Raw genomic sequence first — 21,389 nt, 5'->3', positions numbered from 1 at the left:
AAATAAATTGCCAAAATGGTCATACCTCACAGTTGCCAGGTCACTAACAACAGCACTCAATTTGACCATTAAATTAGCATAATTTTATATAATAGTGTGGTGTTGTGGTTTTCCTGGAGAGGATTGATGAAGACTGGTGAAGAAAAAGGAATTTTGCAAAGTAAAGAGTTCAGTTATAAACATTTATAATTTATAGAAGTAAATTATTTGTATCTAGATACCCTAAATCAGTGGTGGCGAACCTATGGCACGGGTGCCAGAGGCGGCACTCAGATCCCTCTCTATGGGCACGCACACCGTCGCCCCAGTCCTAGGCCTTCAGCTGGGTTTTATAAAACCTTTTCACTTTAGGCCTCTGCCGCCGTGTACAAAAAAAAAGGTTCAATCAATCAGTCAATTTCAACTTCTCACGGGGAAAAAAAGGATCTTGCAAAGTTGGAATTGATTGATTGAACTTTTTAGTCCCACCCAGTCTGCCATTACCACTGCAGCCATGTCTACCCAATGGGCCACACCCACCCAGCACTTGATGATGCATAATTGGGTTTTGGGTTGCAATTTGGGCACTCGGTCTCTAAAAGGTTCGCCATCACTGCCCTAAATGGTTATGATTGAGGTATTCAAGGTGTGCTAAAAGAGGTTAAGAAAATAGCAGAGGAACTGAATGCATTCTTTGCTTCTATCTTCATGGTTGAGGAATAGGACAGACATCATGGACAAACTGTCAAGTGAGAGATGAATTTATAATAATCATATAGGAGGAATTTATGAAAACCATATAGGAGGAATACATGGATCATTTTCATACTAGCAAGATGGATGCTCCAGAGTTTGGTGTTGGACTAAATGCTTTGAAGATGTTTGTAAATGATTAACAACTAGGTATAAACACCGAGATGGCCATGTTTCTTAACAATGTCAACCTATTTTTAGTGATAAAATTGAAATTGGAGTCAGCTTTGTTTTGGTCTGATCATCTGTCATTATATTAGCAGGTAAATCATCCATCCAGACATAAAGCAACTGGGAGCTTCTCTGTTTGTACAATTTGATATTGAAAAATGCTCTCTTCAATATGTTGATAGTCAATTTTGTCTTTCTATTTCAACTAATACCAAGAAGGTTGTGGAAGCTCTGAATTGTTGGATAAGTGCACAGATGTCCTGCATGGGGATTAGCAAATTAAGTGTTCCTCTGGCAAGATGGTTTATGAATCAGTAGATAAGGTAGTTCAATTCCTGGTCTAAAAGGTGTGGTCTGGGAAAACAGATTTGCAGTCTGGTATTGATGATGCTTTTAGCAATGTTTCTGTTGCAAAAATTGACTTTTATTCAGATTAAAATAGTGCCTTGATCTCTGTTTCTGTGTCCGTCCGTCCATCCATCCATCCATCCATCCATCCATCCATCCATCCATCCATCCATCCATCTATCTATCTATCTATCTATCTATCTATCTATCTATCTATCTATCTATCTATCTATCTATCTATCTATCTATCATCTGGCTTCATTCTATAAACTCTGTCCCCGTACTTTAAACATATTATCATAGGTGTAAGTTAAATATAAAAAAAAAATCTTAAAGACAAGATCTCAGCAGACTCTCATTTGCAGCAGCTCCTGCATACTACCATTCAATCAGTGCAAGGTTCTAAATTGAATACTGTGTTTTATTCAAAAATATAATAAGGAATACAGATTATTTTTTTCCAGGTACTGGAGGACCTGAGTGTGTAGAGGTATATCCTTATTGTAAGCTTTCTTAAACTGCTGCTCACTCTGTAAAGAAAGCTATATAGCATGTTGGGAGTGATGAGGAAAGAGCAAGAAATATAAGTTAATGCCAGAGTTCTGGAGAAAAAAAAATCATTGGAAATTACAAAAGGGAATCTGTTGGATCAACACAATCTTACCAAGTAGAAAGAGCAAGAACGAAGGGATCTTCACTTTAAAAGTGATCTAGGACAGTGATTCTTAACCTTTTTGAACGAATCGCCTCCTTGAGCCAATGAGGAAGTTGGAAAGGACACTGATCAGAGGATTTTAAAGATTAATATATAATTGAGACCAGAAGTTTTTCTTTTGGGATTGATGGACATACAGTTGGAAAAAAAGTAATGGAGCTTTGTTTTTATATATGATAACTGCAGCGAGATTATTGTGTGCACAAAGATGGAATCATTTAGCAATACCCACAATGGAGGATTGGTTGATAAAGATAATGGAGCTTGCTGAGATGGCTAAATTCTTTGATCGGAGAAAAGACAATATCTATGTTTATTGCTGATTAAAAACCATTTATGGATTTTTAGCATAAAACAAAAAAAAATTGAATTTATGATTTATGGCCTTGATGATTAGATAGGATAGATTATAGAAACTAAGAATCAACCGTCCTCCTTTAGGGAGGACAGTCCTCTTTTTGTGAGTTCTGTCCTCCCTCAAAAAGTGTCCTCCTACATATTCTCCTTTTCGATATTTAAAGACTAATCTGCAGGGCTTTTTTTTCTTCTCATAGAACGCTCAGAACGGCGTTACAGCACCTTTTTTGATGGTTTTTTTTTCAACTTTTGCATGAGCCGTGCTACTCCCCCTATTGGTTTTCAAAAGCCAATAGGAATTGCTGCTGAGCGTGCCAAAACACCCGACCGGCAAACTTTGCACATGTAAGTTGTCTGCAGCGAAGGCGAATTGGCAGGAACTTTGCACCCCTCCCTGCTACCCAACTACACCATCTCCTAGTTTGTCCTGAAGATACCTGGAGGAGACTGGAGTGGCGACACCACGGTAACTTTCTCTTGATCTTTGGCCCTGCTAGGGCAATAATGGCTGCAGGCGCAAGAGGCAGGGGCAGTGGGGCTGCTGCGGGCAGGGGTGTGAGGGGCGGCAGTGGCCGGCTGCCCCCCATGCTGTGGGAGCTACAGGGCTGCTCTACACGGGGCTGTGCAGGGTGGGTGATGATGCTGGCAGGGCAGCTGCAGGCGGGGTGACTGCAGGCGGGATGTGTTGACGGCGGGCTGCCCCCCGGGGCTGGAGCTGGCACAGCTGGTGATTTAGAAGCCATGGGACCCGCTCTACACGGCGGGGCAGCAGTGCTGGCGGGGAGGCTGCAGGTGGGGGTGCAGCATGTAAGCATAATTACAATATAAAATCTTATTGTTAGAAATGTTTTTTATTATGCATTTATCATATTATAGTGTATTCTGTATTATTGTTGCAATAAATAAAATGTTTCTTTTATTTACAATATTTTTTTCTTCAATTTATTTGTGTCCGCCTTTTCACTGTAAAAAAGTTGGTCACCTTATTTATACTATGTTAGTTTTGGTTATTTTAGCTGTTAACCTGAAAGAAATTACTTAAAGGGGTAGAACAACTTTAAATAACTATTATACAGCAAGTCATCTTGTTTTACAACAGTATGATATGGGGAGGTTAAAATGATTAGTTAGACTATGTACAATCCAGTTCCATTGATTTTTCCCAGAACTACTTCATTTAAAATATCCATTTTCTTCCCTTTCCATTTCCAGTCAGGGTCTTCCCCTTTGCCCTTGTTTTTCATTCTGTTTTCAATCCAGCACGTGTTCTGAATAGCTGTCAAGCATGGAGATTTTGCTTCTCTTTCCAAAACTATAGATAGTGTTGTATTAGGGTTAGGGTTGGTTTTGTATTAAATAGCAGGATGAATACAGCGCCATAAACTTAAGGGATAGCATCATGCCAATAATAGTCCAGAATTGTTTTTAAGCATTAACGAACAATCCTGTATATTTATTCAATTATATAATATAAATTTGCTCCAGGAGTATTTAATTCTGAGGCAGATCAGGTTGTACATTAAATACAATTGTTAAATTCTTTTTTTTAAAATATTTTTTTTATTTTTCCAAACTCTCCCCCATACATATATCATGATATTTATCAGATGTTAACATACATTCTTTTTACATTCGCATATAAGATACTTTTAATAAAATGAAATAAATACATACACATGACTTTTGGTGTTGCTCGACCATTTCCCCTTTCACTGTATCTACACTCCTTCTTCTCTACCTTCTTTCTCCCTTTCTTCTCTTCCCTACTTCCCTCTTCTTCCTCTCCTCTTCTCTTTCCTTCATCACTCTCCTCCCCTTTCTCCCCACTTCTCCTCTTCTCCTCCAACCTTCCTACTTCCTTCTCCCCTCCTTTACTCTTTTCTCTCTCCTCTCCTTTCTTCCCTCTCATCCCTCTTCAGATAAAATTCAGGGGTAATGTCCGAGCAATTCCTCTCTCCAAAATTCCCTATCTGTATTATATACAATAAGATTAATTTTCTCTTACATTAATACTTCTATTTATCAGGCTGCAGCATTATCATGGATGAGAGAATGGATCTTACTGAGGAATACAAGATTACTGACATTAGAGGGACATGATTTACAGTTGGGATGGCATGCTTTCATATCGTATGGAAAAAACAGAATACATAACTATTTCCAGAGACACCTTATAAGGAATTCTTTATTTGTGGTCTGGGAGAAAGTAAAGAGAAAGCATTATTTGAAGATTCCAAATTGGCTCTCAACTATGGAGGCGCTAATACACCCCAATATGTTTAACATGGGAAACATTATAAGATATAAAGACTTACTAGCAGATATGGGGGAGTTGAAAACCAAACAACAATTAGAAGAACAAGGAATAAAGATGGATTGGTACATGAGAACGCAAATACAATCTAGATATGAAAAAGATGTTAAAGTAGATGGTGTTAATTTGAGGACAACAGAGTTAGGTGAAATACTCACAGGAACGGAAGAAAAATGGATTAACAAATGTACAGTTATCTATTACATATGGAGTTAGAGGAGGAACAAGTGAAAGAGACAATGATAAAATAGACAAGGAATTTTGGATACACAATTGAATTAGATAGATGGCAGCAACTATGGGAAAGAAACTATAAATTGACAATGGTGACTGCGTATAAAGAAAATATGTATAAAATGTTTTACAGATGGCACATGTCTCTAGAAAGATTAGCTAAAATGTTTAAGGACAGGTCTATGAAATGTTGGAAATGTCACCAGATACCAGGTTCCTTCTACCATATGTGGTGGACGTGTGTAGAAGCTAAAACATATTGGAATATAATTAGAACATGGATAGAAACGATGATACAACAACGTATAGAACTAAGACCAGAAACATTCCTGTTGGGTATTCTACCAGGGAAATACAATAAAGAGAAAACATATTTAATTATTCATATAATTACGGCAGCCAGGATTGTGTTTGCACAAAATTGGAAAGCACTGAAAGCCCCCCCCCCCCTCCGAGGGAGAGGTGATTGGGAAAATACTGGAATGTGCAGAAATGAATAGACTAACAATGACAATTAAAGATAAGACAGAGTCAGACTACTATGAAATCTGGAGAACTTTTTATGATTGGCTGAAAAGAGAATACGGTTAAAAGATAGTTAGATGGAAGAAGAAGGAGCAGATAAGGAGGGAGACCCAGGTGACACAGTATTGAATAACTGGAGGTTGTACAAATATTTATAGCAGTATATACCAAGAAGGTTACAATTGTTAAATTCTTAAGCTAGTTCAAAATTACTTATTGGTTTTGCTGCCTGCAAGCAGTAAACTAACATAGTTATTCATTTGGGAAGATTTATTGCCAAAAGATTTCTATCATGTTATTCAATTATCTTTACTCACTGATGGCAATAAACTCTGTACATTCATTTTGTGTTGTACAAAAACAAAAGTTGCTTTTCCTTATCTATGCTTTGGATTTTTGCAGATATGGGGAAAAAAATCTGGACATGATGTTTGAAGAAAACACCACCACAGTCGTCAAGAACTTCATATTTGTAGGTTTAACAAGAATTCCTAAAATGCAGATCATCCTCTTTTTAATATTCTTTCTCATTTATGTAACTACTTTGATTGAAAATCTAGGAATAGTTGCTTTAATAGGAACCAGTGCCTGTCTCCATACCCCTATGTATTTCTTTCTCAGCAGCTTATCCATTCTGGATGCATGCTTCTCTTCTGTGTTTGCTCCAAAGATGTTAGTGAACTTTTTGGCAGATAAAAACTCAATTTCCTATACTGAATGTGCAATACAGATGTACTTTTTTATAGGTCTAGGGAGTGCAGAGTGCTTTCTCCTTGCTGCAATGGCTTATGACCGGTATGTAGCTATCTGCAAACCCTTGCTGTATCCTGTCCTCATGTCTCCCAAGGTCTGTATTCTTCTGGTGGCAAGTTCCTATGTTTTTGGTCTTTTTCATTCTCTTATACATACTATTTTTACTTTCCAACTCTCATTTTATGGTTCAGTTATCAATCACTTTTTTTGTGACATCACTGCACTGCTATCACTTTCGTGTTCTGATACTTACATCAATGAACTTCTGATCTTTTATGTAGCTGGGCTTGTAGAAATAACCACCATCCTGAGTGTAGCAATTTCTTATGTATACATTCTCACCAACATTGTAATAGGAATTCACTCTGCCACAGGCAGGATCAAAGCTTTCTCCACTTGCACTTCACACCTCACTGTAGTCACCATCTTCCATGGGGCAGTCCTTATTTTACACTTCCAACCAAAATCTAGCAACAGATCACCTCATCAAGATATGAGTGACAAAATTCTTGCTGTTTTCTGCACAATTGTTATCCCCTTACTGAACCCTTTGATTTATAGCCTTAGAAACAAAGAGGTCAAGGATGCCTTAAGAAGTTCTTGGAGAAGAACCTGGGTCAAAATAACTAGATTTTTTTTGTTTAAAAAAAGCAACAGCTTTCCTAATTTAGAAGAGCCATGGTTTTGTAGTTAATCTGTAATTTTTTTTCTGAAATATAAAAGTGGAATGTTCTTTGCTATAAATGATTCACTGTATTCTCAACTATTCTTCTTTCCGTGTACTTGATGACAAAGTGTTAGGCTCTCCTCTGAAGATCTCTTTTCTCTCTAGGCACAAGGCCAAGAGATCATGGGTTCATGTTTAGCAATAGCATGTAGACTTATATACCACTTCACAGTGCTTTACAGCCTTCTCTGTGTGGTTTATAGAGTCAGCATATTGCTCCCAACTATCTGGGCCCCTCATTTTACTGACCTCCAAAGGATGGAAGGCTGTGTCAACCTTGAGCCAGTCAGGATCAAACTCCTGGCAGTGGGAAAAGTCAACCTACAATATTGCATTCTAACCACTGTGCCACCAAGTTTATGAGTGTTTTATAGTTAATTGTCTAATTGCTAATATAAAATAAAAATGATTTTTATGGATTTGTTATTTTGATATTTTTAGTCCTATGCAGAGTCATTTGATTAGGAGGGAGCCTTAAAAATCAATCTATGTATATCTTCACTCTGAGCTGTGAAATCAATTGGTGGATCCTCTAACATTCTTCATGCATTTCCATTCTACGTGACACATGTTGTCAACTGTCCCATTTGGCACATCCAAGAAAAGAAACTCCTGACACCTAGGAATTACCAAGAGTAAAGCTTTATGGAAAAGTCCATTTAGGCACAGCTTAAGCAAAGTCAACTCTGAGGTTTTTCTGTGAAAACCCACATGGGTAAAACCCCCTTTTCACCTCTGAGCTGCCCACAGTTCAATGTCCACCAATTACACTCAATGCTTTTATTTTGGGAAAACATTCTACTCTAGGTGGTAGCTCTGAGAACTTGGCCTTGGTGGGTATCTCCTCTCTGGCAGCAGAAGGCTCTCATGCATTCCTTAGCCTCCCCCCACCCTAGGAATTTACCAACACCTCCCCCTCCCCCCCCCGCCCATTTCTGTTTGACAAACTGCAAGCTGGAAGTTGATGCAGGCAATGAAGAAAGCAAGTCAGCTTTGGCAGGTGTGCTCCTTGTAGATTTTTCCTAGGAATACATTTTTGGAAAGGGGGAAATAAAAATATCTTTTCTTCTTGGGCTTTAAAACCACCTAATTCTAAATGGGGTGATAAAGATATCCTTGTTAGTGTTCTGTGATGTGAGAATTTTGTTGTTTTGTCATGATGGGGCTGGATAAACTATGAAACATGTAAATAGAAGATAATTGAGGGCTTGTTTCTCATTTATCATCCAATGAATGAGCAGAAAATTTGATCTAGTTTCTTACCTTCTCCCTACTGCTCAAATTGTAACTCTTTGGGTTTGTATAACCGTAATACTAAGTTCAGCTATCAAGCCATTTCTGAAGTTGAATTTGCAGTATAGCCCCATTAGATTACTGAACTCGAGGAACTGAACACAACCTCGTCTTGCTTTATTAGGCTCTGGAAGCAGCATCCCCCTAGGTCACAGGTCAGCAACCCACAGCTCTGGAGCAGCATCTGGCTCTTTGAGCCTTCTCCTGCGGCTCCTAGCTTCCTCTGCCATTTGCAGAAAGAGATAGAGACAGAGAGAGGCACTTGCACTCTCTCTCTCTCTCTCTCTCTCTCTCTCTCTCTCTCTCTCTCTCTCTCTCTCTGCTCCCCGCTGTCAAGGAAAGTATTTTTCTCAATACTTTTCTGTGAGATAGGTTAGGCTAAAAAATATGGACTGCTCTAAAGTCAAGTTTCCACAGCTCATGGCAGATTAGTACCTGTGTCTTATGCAAAAGAGAATCTTCTAGGTGTCAGTACAAGGCTCTCCTTCCTCTCCTTTTACTTGGTTTCCCCTATGGGCTTTCCAGTAGCTGGATTAGCTGGAGGACACCAGCATTCCAGCTACAAAGGAAGAACACATTCTGGTAGGTATATGTGAAGGAGCTGAACACCTGCTGTGATGTGCTGCAAAGCTGGAAAAGGCAGAAAGTGTGAACCATTTGTATTCCTGGGAAGATCATCATCGCTCTAAGGTAGTGTAACAGACTCTTAGAAATCGAGCAAAGCAATTCTCCAGCTCAACTCACAACTGGGGTAAATTAAATGTAGTTACTCAGAATCTCTTTCTGTTGTTTCCCCAGTGGACTCAAGAATCCTTTTGTAGCAGACCTGTTTCCCATTACATATACATTATATATAGTCCTCGACGTACGACCACAACTGAGCCCAAAATTTCTGTTGCTAAGGGAGACATTTGTTAAGTGAGTTTTGCCCCATTTTACAACCTTTCTTGTCACAATTGTTAAGTGAATCACTACAGTTGTTAAGTTAGTAATATGGTTGTTAAGTGAATCTGGCTTTCTCATTGACTTTGCTTGTCAGAAGGTCGTAAAAGATGATTACATGACCCCAGGTATACTGCAACTGTCATAAACATGAGTCGCTTGTGAAGGTCTGAATTTTGATCCCGGGACGATGGGGATGCTGCAATGATGATAAGTGTGAGAAACCATCATAAGTCACAAATTATAACGAATGGTTGTATGTTGAAGACTACCTGTATTATATATATGTGAAACACAAACACACAGAGACATAAATATTTAATATATAAATGTTTAATATTAATATTAAATATAATAATTATATTGCATCATATTTAATATTACATATATAGCATACATAATATATATTAAAATTAAATATAATAATATACACAATATATATTAAAGTTTTTTCTTAATATAACAGTCAGAAATAATTGCTTTTTGTTTCTTTTTATTCCCCCCCCCCTTTATTCCCTCTATACTCTTTCCTATCCCATTTTTCCATTGTCTGTTTTCCCCCTTAACTATCTTGCTCTCTCCCCTGTGTTCTCATAGTCTGATGGGCATTCTGCCAGGTGTATATTGAATTATCCATAGATGGTACCACAATCAGCCCAGAAATGAACAAGTTATGATAGAAGTGTGTAGTGGGGTGTCCCAGGGCTCTGTTCTAGGCCCAGTGCTCTTCAACATCTTCATCAACGATCTGGACAAGGGGATAGATGGGGAACTCATCAAATTTGCAGACAACACCAAGCTGGCAGGAATAGCCAACACTCCAGAAGACAGGCTTAGGATACAGGAGGATCTGGACAGACTTGAACACTGGGCGCTATCTAACAAAATGAAATTCAATGGTGAAAAAAGTAAGGTTCTACATTTAGGCAAGAAAAAACAAATGTACAGGTATAGTATAGGGAGTACCTTGCTCAATAGTAGAAACTGTGAGAGGGATCTCGGAGTCCTAGTGGACAATCATTTAAATGTGAGCCAGCAGTGTGCTGCAGCTGCCAAAAAAGCCAACCCAATGCTAGGCTGCATTAACAGAGGGATAGAATCAAGATCACATGAAGTATTAATACCACTTTACAATGCCTTGGTAAGGCCACACTTGGAATACTGCATCCAGTTTTACTCACTATGATGTAAAAAAGATGTTGAGACTCTAGAAAGAGTACAGAGAAGAGCATCAAAGATGATTAGGGGACTGGAGGCTAAAACATATAAGGAATGGTTGCTGGAATTGGGTATGTCTAGTTTAACTAAGAGAAGGACGAGGGGGGACATGATAGCAGTGTTCCAATATCTCAGGGGCTGCCAGAAAGAAGAGGGAATCAAGCTATTTTCCAAAGCACCTGAAGGCAGGACAAGAAGCAATGGGTGGAAACTAACCAAAAAGAGAAGCAACCTAGAACTAAGGAGAAATTTCCTGACAGTTAGAACAATTAATCAGTGGAACAACCTGTCTCCAGAAGCGGTGAATGCTCCAACGCTGGAAGTTTTTAAGAAGAAACTGGACAGCCGTTTGTCCGAAATGGTATAGGGTTTCCTGCCTGAGCAGGGGGTTGGACTAGATGACCTCCAAGGTCCCTTCCAACTTTATCATTATCATTATTATTATTATTATTATCTACATTGACCTTCTTACCAGGCTTGAACTGCATGGACACCAAAAACTTCATTGTAAACATTTCTTTGTTTCAATAATTTATAAGGCCACTCCGTTCATTCTATTAACTCTGAGTGTTATACAACAAAAATAAAAAAATAAGAAAAAAATGATAAATTATTAAAAGATAGCAGGGTTCTTGGGGGAAATAAGAGAAGGAAAGATTATTATATATGTTTTCTACCTTGAATTATTTATAAAAATAATAAAGGTGGGATAAAATAAATAAAATTATCACACACACACACACACACACACACATATATATATATAAAGGTGGGATAAAATAAATAAAATTATCATATATATATATTCTGTGTTTTTTCTTTCCTCACATAGAACTGATTGCTTAACTAAACTCTAGTTTAGCTTAAGTAGTCTAAGACACTTTTAAGTCTGAAGAATATCACAGCCTCTCTAGAGACTGTGAAGGATGCTAAGATGTTCTCCAAGCACCCAGAACCTGGAGAGATGAGGTTTGTCCTGTGGGGAAAGACACTTCTGCTTGGATATGCATATAAACCAGACCTTTTATGACACCAGTTCATATATTTGATAGGGAGCTTCAGGGTAAGAATGTTTTTGCGTTGGGAAATGATGTAATGGTGTGATGGCTGTCTCCCTCACTGGCCTTAACTCTTCTATGGACCTTGAATTCTGGAATTGTTTTGACCCTCTGAGGTTCTTGGCAGTCTGCTCATCCCTGTGTCCATTGATTTTATACACATTTTGTATAGTGATACAGCATCCCTATTGTTGAGGCTTAGGGTATTTCTAAGAAAAGCCTTTGTTCTGAAGAGCTTTGAAAGGAGAAGAGATGATGCTTCCCAGTGGCTCAGTCATCTAACAAGCAGGGTTCTGTATAGTGAATTCAAAATGGCAGAGTAGGAATTCTGTCTATAAAAAAGAGCCTGCCAGGAGCTAGAGCTAAACTAAACTTGGATTTCATATGGACTGTGCAGGGGCTTCTTTTCTGTTTATTCTACAAAAAGCTAACAGTGGCCCAAATCAGACCGGGATCCCCAGGAGTCTCCATTCTCATTAAAATGATCAGGTATTTAATTTTCTGGAATATGTATTACACTGTTTCTCAGATTAAATCAATACTTCATTTAATCCCTTGCATTACCGAAAGTCTCATCTCTATTAATTTTAGGAAGTGGAGAGAAAAGAGAACATTACAAAGGTAATATTTATGAATGAATTTTTAATAGCCCCAACAGTAGCATTTAAATGCCTATTACGACACGTGTTTATTAAATAAACTAAATAGCTTGATCATGTAGATTGAATTGTAAAAATGTGGAGAAAGTTTTGAACTTGAATTCAGAGACAAATAATTGGAAGGGCTAAATTAATTCCTTCCTTCCTTCCTTCCTTCCTTCCTTCCTTCCTTCCTTCCTTCCTTCCTTCCTTCCTTCCTTCCTTCTTTCCTGTTTAAAAACACAATTATATTCATACAGTTGAATAATTAATGATATATGAAAAGTAACAATGAATTTCCCACTATGGGTATTTTTTTTTCACTGTCCCCAGTATATTTAAAAATCTGCTTCCAAACATATATTTAGTTTAAACATGTATCTGGTCAAACTACGTCTTCCAACTAAGCTTACATAAACTCTCCATCTACTCCAATCTTTGCATGTTTTGATGCAAAGCCTTATGCCTTTTGCATGTTTTGACTATTGTTCCCACTACCCACAACCATCCTACCAATGTAAGTGGTGGAAAGGTAGAAAATATATCCCAGCATATTGGGCAGCAAGAAAATGAGGCAGAAAAGTTTAAGTTTCACTTGCTGTTTGGAAGAATGTTTTTGGTGAACTCAAAAAGAGATCTCAATTTGTTGTGACTTTTTCCATCTAATTTTCTAAATAGACTCTTAAGAAGAATGCAAGTTACATTTTGAGTAAAATTCATTCTATATTCTTCATAAATTTCCTTGCACTTCTATATAACTCAAACTCGTGGTCATCCATAGATTTGGAATCCACAAATTCTCTGAATCACTCATATGAATTATTCAAAAATGTTTGCTTTTCTTCATCTTCCACATTTTTTTTTTTTTTTTTACCTTGCAGGTCTGGAAGGAAAATGACAGAGGAAAACAGCACCACAAAAATCAATGATTTTGTCTTTATAAATTTCACAAACAAGCCTGTCTTGAAGATCACTCTATTTTTAGTGTTCCTGATCTTTTATATGGCTACATTGGTGGGCAATATAGGAATGATTGCTTTAATAAGGGCCAGCCCCCAACTTCACACTCCAATGTACTTCTTTCTCAGCAACCTGTCCTTTATAGATTCATTATTCTCCTCTGTGGTTGCCTGTAAGTCTTTGGCAAATCTTCTGGAAGATAAAAAATCCATTTCCTTTATTGGGTGTGCTATGCAGATGTACTTTGTCATAGGCCTGGGAAGTGCAGAGTGCTTTCTCCTTGCTGCAATGGCCTATGACCGATACGTGGCTATCTGCAAACCCTTGTTGTACCCACTCCTCATGTCACCCAGAGTCTGCATTCTTCTGATGGCAAGTTCCTATCTCCTGGGCTTTTTGCATTCCCTTCTCCATACTGTTTTCACTTTCACATTGTCCTTCTGTCAATCTGAGATCAACCATGTATATTGTGACATCACAGCCCTTCTATTGCTCTCCTGTACTGACACTCGCCTAAATGAACTTCTGATTTTTTATGTGGCTGGACTTGTAGAAGCAACTACCGTGCTAAGTGTTTTTGTTTCATATATGTATATTCTTGCCAACATTGTGAGGATCAGCTCAGCTTCAGGCAGGTTGAAAGCCTTCTCCACTTGCACTTCGCACCTAATTGCAGTTACCATCTTCCACGGAGCAATCCTTATTTTACATTTCCGACCAAAATCAAGTAGTAGATCTCCCATCCAAGATGTGAGTGACAAAATTCTTGCCATCTTCTACACTATTATCATTCCGTTGCTGAACCCTTTGATTTACAGTCTGAGAAACAAGGAGGTGAAGGATGCCTTCAGATGCTCTTGGAAAAGAGCATGGACACAATAAATACATATCTTTTTTTAAAAAAACCAACAGCTTTATTTATTCATCAGATTTTTATCCCACTTTTATTATTTTATAAGTAATTCAAGGTGGTGAATATACATCCCTCCTCTTTTGCCCACAACTATCTTATGAGGGACAATAAGTGGCCAAAAGTCAACCAGTGGGCTTTCAGGCCTAAGGTGGGACTGGCACTCAGAGTCTCCTGATTTCTAGGCCAGCATCCTAACCACTACACCAAACTGGCTTTTTCCTGATTTTTTGGGGAGGGGGAAGGCATTCTGTTGTAATTAAACTATAAGCAATTTCCCCCCAAATAAAGAAATAAATGTTCTCAATACCTTTCTGTGAGGTAGGTTGGGCTGAAAGACCCTGTCTGCTCTGAAGTCACATACTGAGCTTCTGTACCTCATGGAAGATTTGCACCTAGGTTTTTTTGAGAAAGAAAGTCTTCCAGGGGTCAGTACAAGGTTCCTGTTCCTCTCCTTTTAGATTCCCCCCCCCTCTTAGATTTCCAATAATTAGATTAGCTGAACCACAGCAGCATTTCAGCTACAAAGGGATAATACCTTCTGGTGGGTGTATGTGTATCAAGAGAAGAAACTGTATTTGTGTGTTGGAGAGCAAGAAAAATGAAGGCTGCAAGCATGAGAAAAGGAAAGTAACAGCAAGACAAAGGTAACTTGGTGAGATGATTGGAGCCAGGGTGCAAAATGCAATGGGTGATTGAAGGCAGGAAAAAGTGGAGCAGAGGCAGCAGAGTTTGCTGGCCATGCCAATCACAACAACCTTTGGCCCCTCCCACCAAAGACTGAGTGATTGAGAAAAAAGGGAATCCCAGCAGCTTCATCTCAGATTTGAGATGTTGAAGGAAAAGTCTTCATTAAGGTTCAGTCCAAGCCAGGAATAAACAACATGGTGACTGCTTTCAAAGGAAGGTTGCAGTTTATTGAAGAGAAGAGCCAGACAGAAAGATGGCTCTGGAAGAAAAGAGAGAGAGCACATGTAGGAAGTGGTTTTTTATACCCTCTGGGGCTCTTGAAGTTGTTTCCTGTTCCTGTTTGAGGCTTTGTATTTCCTGTGTCATGTACTTTGAACTGAGTCTGAGTGTGCCCCTTTGGCATTTGTGGGTTAATCCTATTATGTCCTGTCTTAGAGTTTGGGTGGGGTATGTAGATTTTAGGTGTCTTTGTCTTCCTAAGCTTCTAGCTGGAGGGCTCCAACCTTCTTGAATGAATTATTTACATCTGCATTTCTACAGAGCTGGTTTCTGCTTGGGGGAGGGAGACTTGGGGCTATTAAGAAAAATTGGGCATGCTTTTCTGCCTCTTTAACATCCTTTGAGGAAATATAATATTCTGTCCTTTTAACATTTCCTTCTCTGGGGGGGCTGACTTCCCACAGAGGCAATCCATATTTGGCTGAAAAACCTCAAAATGTCAACCAAACCTAGGTTTTAGTAAAATAAAATGAAATGAAATGGTATTATTTAATGTTTTATTGCAAATAATAGCTTATATCAATATCAGTTATTTATGGTATGATAAAGCAAACATGAGTATATGAAATAGATGTAAATTTAGGCTAAGTTGGAAAATACATTTGAAGCTTCAGCACAAGAAGCATATTACAGAAGATAATTGATAACTAAACACAAATGGTTAATTTTTGGTGACATATTAGAATTTTCTCAAGGAGAATGCAAAATGATGTGAAAAGAAGATTTGGCCTAGAAGAACATACTTGTTAGTGGTTTTCCTATGTACTAGAGAAATTTAATGAAGATAAAAGAATTTTTAGTTTTGAATATTGAAAGATTGAATATGAAACAGAACTGTGCACAAATGATGAACATGTTATTGTGATTTTTACTGAAATAACAGTGCAAATAAACAAGGAACAGACAACAAACAAGGGTCAGTATGTTTGATAAAATGGGCTGAAATTGGTTACAATATACAAAGGGAATAATGGGAGATTGTTCTGGATGTAATGTGAAGAAATTTCCAAGTTTTGTTACAACCTTAAAGATAATTTTTATAAAAAGATGTATTGTAAAATTTATAAAGGTATTTCAAATTTAGACTGGAAATGTAAACAACAAGAGGGAGTTTCTACCATACTTATTAGATGCTTAAAAATGGATTCAGTTACATACATTGATTTAGAAAATTTTACAGATTCATATACAATTGAAGCCAGAAGTAGTTCTTTTGGATAGTGAGAAAAAGCAATGGAATTTTGTTTTCATATATGATAACTGCAGTGAGAATATTTATTAAATGTTTTCTAGTTCTTTTTTACTTTTATTATATCATAAGCTACCCAGAGCAGCTGCATCAGTGAGATGCATGGCATAGAGAAAGAAAGAAAGAAAGAAAGAAAGAAAGAAAGGAAGGAAGGAAGGAAGGAAGGAAGGAAGGAAGGAAGGAAGGAAGGAAGGAAGGAAGGAAGGAAGGAAGGAGAGTTGCACAATGGTGGAAAGATTTGACATTACTCACAATGGAGGAATAGAGGGTGAAGATTATGGAACTAGCTGACATGGCTAAATTGAAAGCTGTGATTAAAGGAAATATGCTAACTAGGTTTATGCTGACTGGAACTGCTGTGTCCTGAGCCTGCAAGAGCTGAAAGCAGGCTCAGAATTGTTGCAAATGGTCCCGGGCAATCCAAAAGCTGCCCATGACCAGACAGGATGACGCCAACCTTGTGCGCATGCGCAAGGCATGAAAATGGTCAATTCCTATTGGTTCACACTGTCTGGGTTTCAGGCCCTATAAAAGGCCTGCATGCCTTTTGCTGTTTGCTTGGTTGTAGGAGAAGAGTAATAAAGAGCTTGTTGTTTTCACCATGTGTCTTTGTCAATTGCCAACTAACGGAAAACACAACACTGGCGACGAAGGTGGGATCCCTGCAAGCAAGAAAAAGAACTAGGACTCACCCAGAAGTCCAGATGATTGGGAAGACAGCATCCTGCATTCGTGACTCATCCTGCCAGTACAGCGTCACTGGAGGTGAACTCGGCAAAGGGACCCTTTCCCAACTATTAGCTTGCAGAGGAGGCAATTAGCGAAGGCCGTAAAGCTTATGATGTCGAAGATTGGCCGCTTGACTGATTTTGATGTCTCCCACCCAGAGAGATGGAATTCATACATAGCAAGGGTGGAGAACTACTTTAGAGTAAATCAAATCAGAGAAGACGGCCTGAAGGCAGCAACTCTTCTGTGTGCCTGTGGACAGGAAGCTTTTGACATCACGGAAAATCTGGTGGCCCCTGCACTTGTAGAGTCAGTAACGTACGCTGACTTGAAGAAGATGCTGAAGGAACATTTTCAGCCTAAATTATCTGTCATCACTAGGAGGCACACGTTCGAGCAGAGAGACCATAGGCCGGGTGAATCTGCTGCGGACTTTATTGCTGCTTTAAGACAAGCGGCCAGGCCTTGTGAGTTCAAGGATCTGGAAGAGAGGCTGCGCGATCACTTTGTGTGTGGCTTAAGAAGTAGAGACCTACAACAGAAGATCTTTGTGAAAGAAAAGGTCTCATTCCAAGACGTGTTAAGAGAGGTGGCAGCTGAGGAAGCAGCAGGCAGTGCTGTGAAGGCTTTGCAGCTCACCCGGAACCCTCTAGCTGCTGCTACCATCTATCAAGAGGATGCTCAAGAAGAATCAGAAGCGGATCCTGAAGAGGAGGTGGACAGACTTCACCAGCCAGCTGAAAGAAGGCCAAAGGGACGTCCGGGCAAGGCCCCAGCATCTCTTCAGTGCTTCGGGTGCGGAGGACGCTACAAGTGAGCAGATTTCGCTCCGCCATTTGCCGGGCATGTGGCAGGCAAGGCCACATTGCCTCTGTCTGTCTGAGTCACCAGAAGGTCCACCCTAGGGAAGAATTGCTTCAGAAAGGTACCAGGGTCCCCAGCCAACACAGGGTGGGTTTCTGCGCATCGCGCAGGAGTATTCTGAGGACAGGGACACACAAGTCCCTTAAGAAAAAACTTTGCATTAATGTGAAGTTGCAAGGGGTTCCCTTATTGATGGAGCTGGACACAGTGTCCGCTCTATCAATCATTTCACTTGACACCTTCGAAAGGATTTGCAGCAGTAGTGGCCTTCGAGTTAAACTCAGGCCATTGAATCTAATACTCACTGATTTTCAAAATTCCAAGGTCAGTGTAAAGAGGGAGGCCATGCTCAAAGTGCAGCGTAAGGATTTTGAGGGTTTCCTAGATGTGGTGGTTGTTGGGGGTGAATGCACGAGTCTTATTGGACACGATTGGTTCGAGGCCCTGGGAATCTAAGTGACTGGGCTGCACAACTTGCAAACATTGGGCCTTGCAGAAGTCTGCAAGGAGTTTGCTGATGTGTTTAGTTCAGAGCTAGGATCCTACAAGGGACCTCCCATTGCATTACGTTTAGACCCAACTATCACGCCCATCAGGGTCAAGCCTAGAAGGGTGCCTTTTGCCCTCAAAAGCAAGATAGGTGCAGAGTTGGACAAATTGCTCTAGCAGGCCATCTTAGAACCCGTGGACTCTAGTCCATGGGAAACCCCCATAGTAACACCTCTAAAGGCTAATGGGGAAGTCTGCATATGTGCAGACTATAAGTGCACACTGAATAAAGTGTTGCAACAGCATGCATATCCAGTGCCTGTTGTAAGCCACATTCTGGCTTCCCTCAAAGGAGGGTGCATTTTTGCGAAACTTGATCTGGCACAGGCCTATCAACAACTACCTGTTGATGAGGCATCTGCAGAGGTCCAGATGATTGTAACACACAGGGGGTGGTTTAAGTTCAAGAGACTGCAATTTGGGGTAAATGTAGCCCCTGGCATATTCCAAAGTGTCATGGAACGCATACTTCATGGTATTCCTGGGATCTGTCCCTACTTCGATGATGGGGAGTCATCTCAAAATTTAGCAGAAAGATTAAGGGCTGTCTTGCTGCATTTCTGCAAAGCAGGCCTTAAATTGAAGCAGGATAAATGCAAGATAGGAGTCATTTTCACTGACTTCTTAGGGTTCAGGCATTCACCTTGCTGAATCCAAGCTGCAAGCTATTCAGCAGGCCCCAAGGCCCAGATCCAAAAGTGAGCTGCAAGCCTTCTTGGGGCTCTTAAATTTCTATCACGCATTCCTTCCACATAAGGCTGCAGTGGCTGAGCCATTACACCTGCTCTTAAACAAGCAGGCTCCATGGCAGTGGACTAAAGTCCATGTCAGGAGTTTCAATGAGGTTAAGGCCTTGCTCTCTTTAAATCTGTGTTAGCACATTTCAATGAGCAACTGCCTTTATGCATCCCATGCAATGCATCTCCTTATGGGGTGGGAGCAGTACTTAGCCATCTGAAGGCTGATGGGACACAAGTCCCCGTGGCCTACTACTCAAGGACTCTGTCATCTGCAGAGCGGAATTACGCTCAGATTGACAGAGAAGCCTTGGCTGCACCCTTGGCCATAGTGGCTGGCATAAAGAAATTCCATGATTTCTTATATGGCCACCACTTCACGGTCTACACAGACCATAAGCCTCTGCTTGGTTTATTTATCACTAACAAACAGACACCACATATTATTTCTCCACGTATGCTGAGATAGTCCATTTTCCTGTCAGAATATGACTACATTCTAATTCACAAACCTGGAAAAGAGATGGGCCATGCAGATGGCCTCAGCAGATTACCTCTTAAACAGATAGAGGCTGCTCCTGCTCCTGCTATTAATGTTCTTTCCATTCAGGAGTTGCCTGAATCTCCCCTAAATGCTAGGGATGTGGCTGCAGAAACTGCCACTGATCAAATGCTCACGTGCATGCTGACCTGGGTGTTGTCAGGATGGCCTGACATGTGTCCAGATACAGAGTTTCAAAGCTTCTGGCGAAGGAAGCATGAACTTTCCACTTTCAAGGGGTGCCTGTTATGGGGTAGTAGGGTAGTGATCCCAGCCTCATTGAGGTCTAGAATCTTGTTCTCTCTGCATGAGGGACATCCAGGTATAGTAAGGATGAAAGCGCTTGCGCACAGCCATCTTTGGTGGCCTGGGCTCAATAAAGCCATCGAGGCTCAGGTGTATGGGTGCCAAGCGTTCCAACAGTAATGGCCTGAAATGCCTCAGGCCCCAGTGCATAGGTGGGAGGAAATTCAAACCCCATGGTCATGGGTGCATATAGATTATGCTGTGCCCTTTCAGGGGCAATTCTTCCTTCTTCTCGCTGACAAATATTCCAAGTGGCTAGAGGTTGTTCCTGTTTCCTCCACTACTACTGCCAGGACCATCAAGGTGTTGAGAGAAATTTTTCTCTCACATGGGCTTCCAGATATCCTGGTTTCAGATAATGGCCCTCAATTTACCTCTTTTGAGTTCCAGGCTTTTCTTCAGGCCAACGTGATCCAGCCTGCGACTTCTGCTCCCTTCCACCATCATCCAACGGCCAAGCAGAGAGAATGGTGTGCACTACCAAAGATGCTCTCAAGAAACTGACTTACGGTAACTGGCATCACAGGTTAGCAGATTTCCTTCTTGCACACGGCATCACACTTTGCACAGCCACAGGGAAGAGCCCTGCAGAACTCCGCTGGGGTCACCACCTCATCACCAAACTGGACAGGTTGCACCCAGACCAGGTAGTTTCACACGTGTCACAACTGTGGGCACCTAGGAGACGTCAAGTGGGAGATCCAGTCTGGCAAGGAACTATGGGCCTGGACATCTCTAGGTCACAGCAGTGGTATGCAAGGTCTCTGGGCAGCTGTCAAACAAAGTAGCCTTGGATGATGGCCGTATTCTTCACAGACACATAGACCAATTGCATTGGAGGCTAGACAGACACATTTCTGTTCCTGGTTCTGCTCTGGGGGGGGGGGAGGACCATAATATGCATTCTGGATTACAGGTTCCCAGGCCTAACAGGGCCTCACAAGTTGCTGAGGCTGTTTGGGGGTCATCCCAAGTTTCCGCAAGTGCACCCAACAGGAATTCCCAGGAAGGGAGGGTCCCGCCACACATCTGTTATTGCTCCAGACAGGGAATTACACCAGGGGTATCCAAACAATTCAAACACAACCAGAGACAAGGAATTCCATCAGGGGCACTCTCTCAATTCATCAATTGCTCCAAAAAGCAAGTCTGCAGAAAAGGAGGTTGCCATGGAGGCAGCTCCTGACTCTGGCACCTCCAGCATGTGCACGGGGGCTACAGAGTACTGGGGCACTTCCGCCACTCAGGCCTCTCCATCTCCTGGCCTTGGGCTCGAGGAACAGTGTTCCCAAGAGGAGTCCATTGTGGACTCGGGGACTTCCACCCCTCCAGGGTACACTGGCTTGGACTCAGAGGGTCCAGCCAGTCAGCAGCTGGGTGGGTCACCTGGGTATTTGGGGCATCAAAGCCCTGGCCTGCCTAGCCTGGTAGGTGAGCAGGTAGGCCAGGCAACCTCACCAGCCCTTAGAAGGTCGCAGCAGGCCAAGTGCCCACCTAAACATCTAGGAGATTATGTGAGGTTTCTGTCAACACATGAGGAACCTTGCTAC

General features: G+C 40.7%; 2 protein-coding genes across 2 annotated transcripts; both read left to right on the top strand.

The window, feature by feature from the left end:
* Positions 1-5,817: 5,817 nt before the first annotated feature.
* LOC120306997 (olfactory receptor 1019-like) lies at positions 5,818-7,125 on the top strand. Its single transcript, XM_039341130.1, has one exon. The coding sequence runs from the start codon at positions 5,821-5,823 to the stop codon at positions 6,841-6,843; it is 1,023 nt and encodes a 340-aa protein (XP_039197064.1). The 5' UTR covers positions 5,818-5,820; the 3' UTR covers positions 6,844-7,125.
* Positions 7,126-11,402: 4,277 nt separating this feature from the next.
* On the top strand, positions 11,403-13,867 carry LOC120307093 (olfactory receptor 1019-like). The gene is made up of 2 exons (XM_039341380.1): positions 11,403-11,876; positions 12,907-13,867. Exons 1-2 carry the CDS (start codon positions 11,869-11,871, stop codon positions 13,865-13,867), a joined length of 969 nt encoding a protein of 322 aa, XP_039197314.1. The 5' UTR covers positions 11,403-11,868.
* The last annotated feature ends 7,522 nt before the right edge of the window (positions 13,868-21,389 follow it).

This window comes from Crotalus tigris, unplaced genomic scaffold, assembly GCF_016545835.1.
Source record: "Crotalus tigris isolate CLP2741 ecotype Arizona unplaced genomic scaffold, ASM1654583v1 scf7180000017764.6130737, whole genome shotgun sequence".
In the NCBI taxonomy this organism is placed as follows: Eukaryota; Metazoa; Chordata; class Lepidosauria; order Squamata; family Viperidae; genus Crotalus; species Crotalus tigris.
This window is presented reverse-complemented; position numbering and strand designations above follow the sequence as displayed.

Coding starts and splice junctions, on each gene's coding strand:
- LOC120306997 (XM_039341130.1), top strand. CDS start 5,821: ATGATGTTTGAAGAAAACACCACCACAGTCGTCAAGAACTTCATATTT.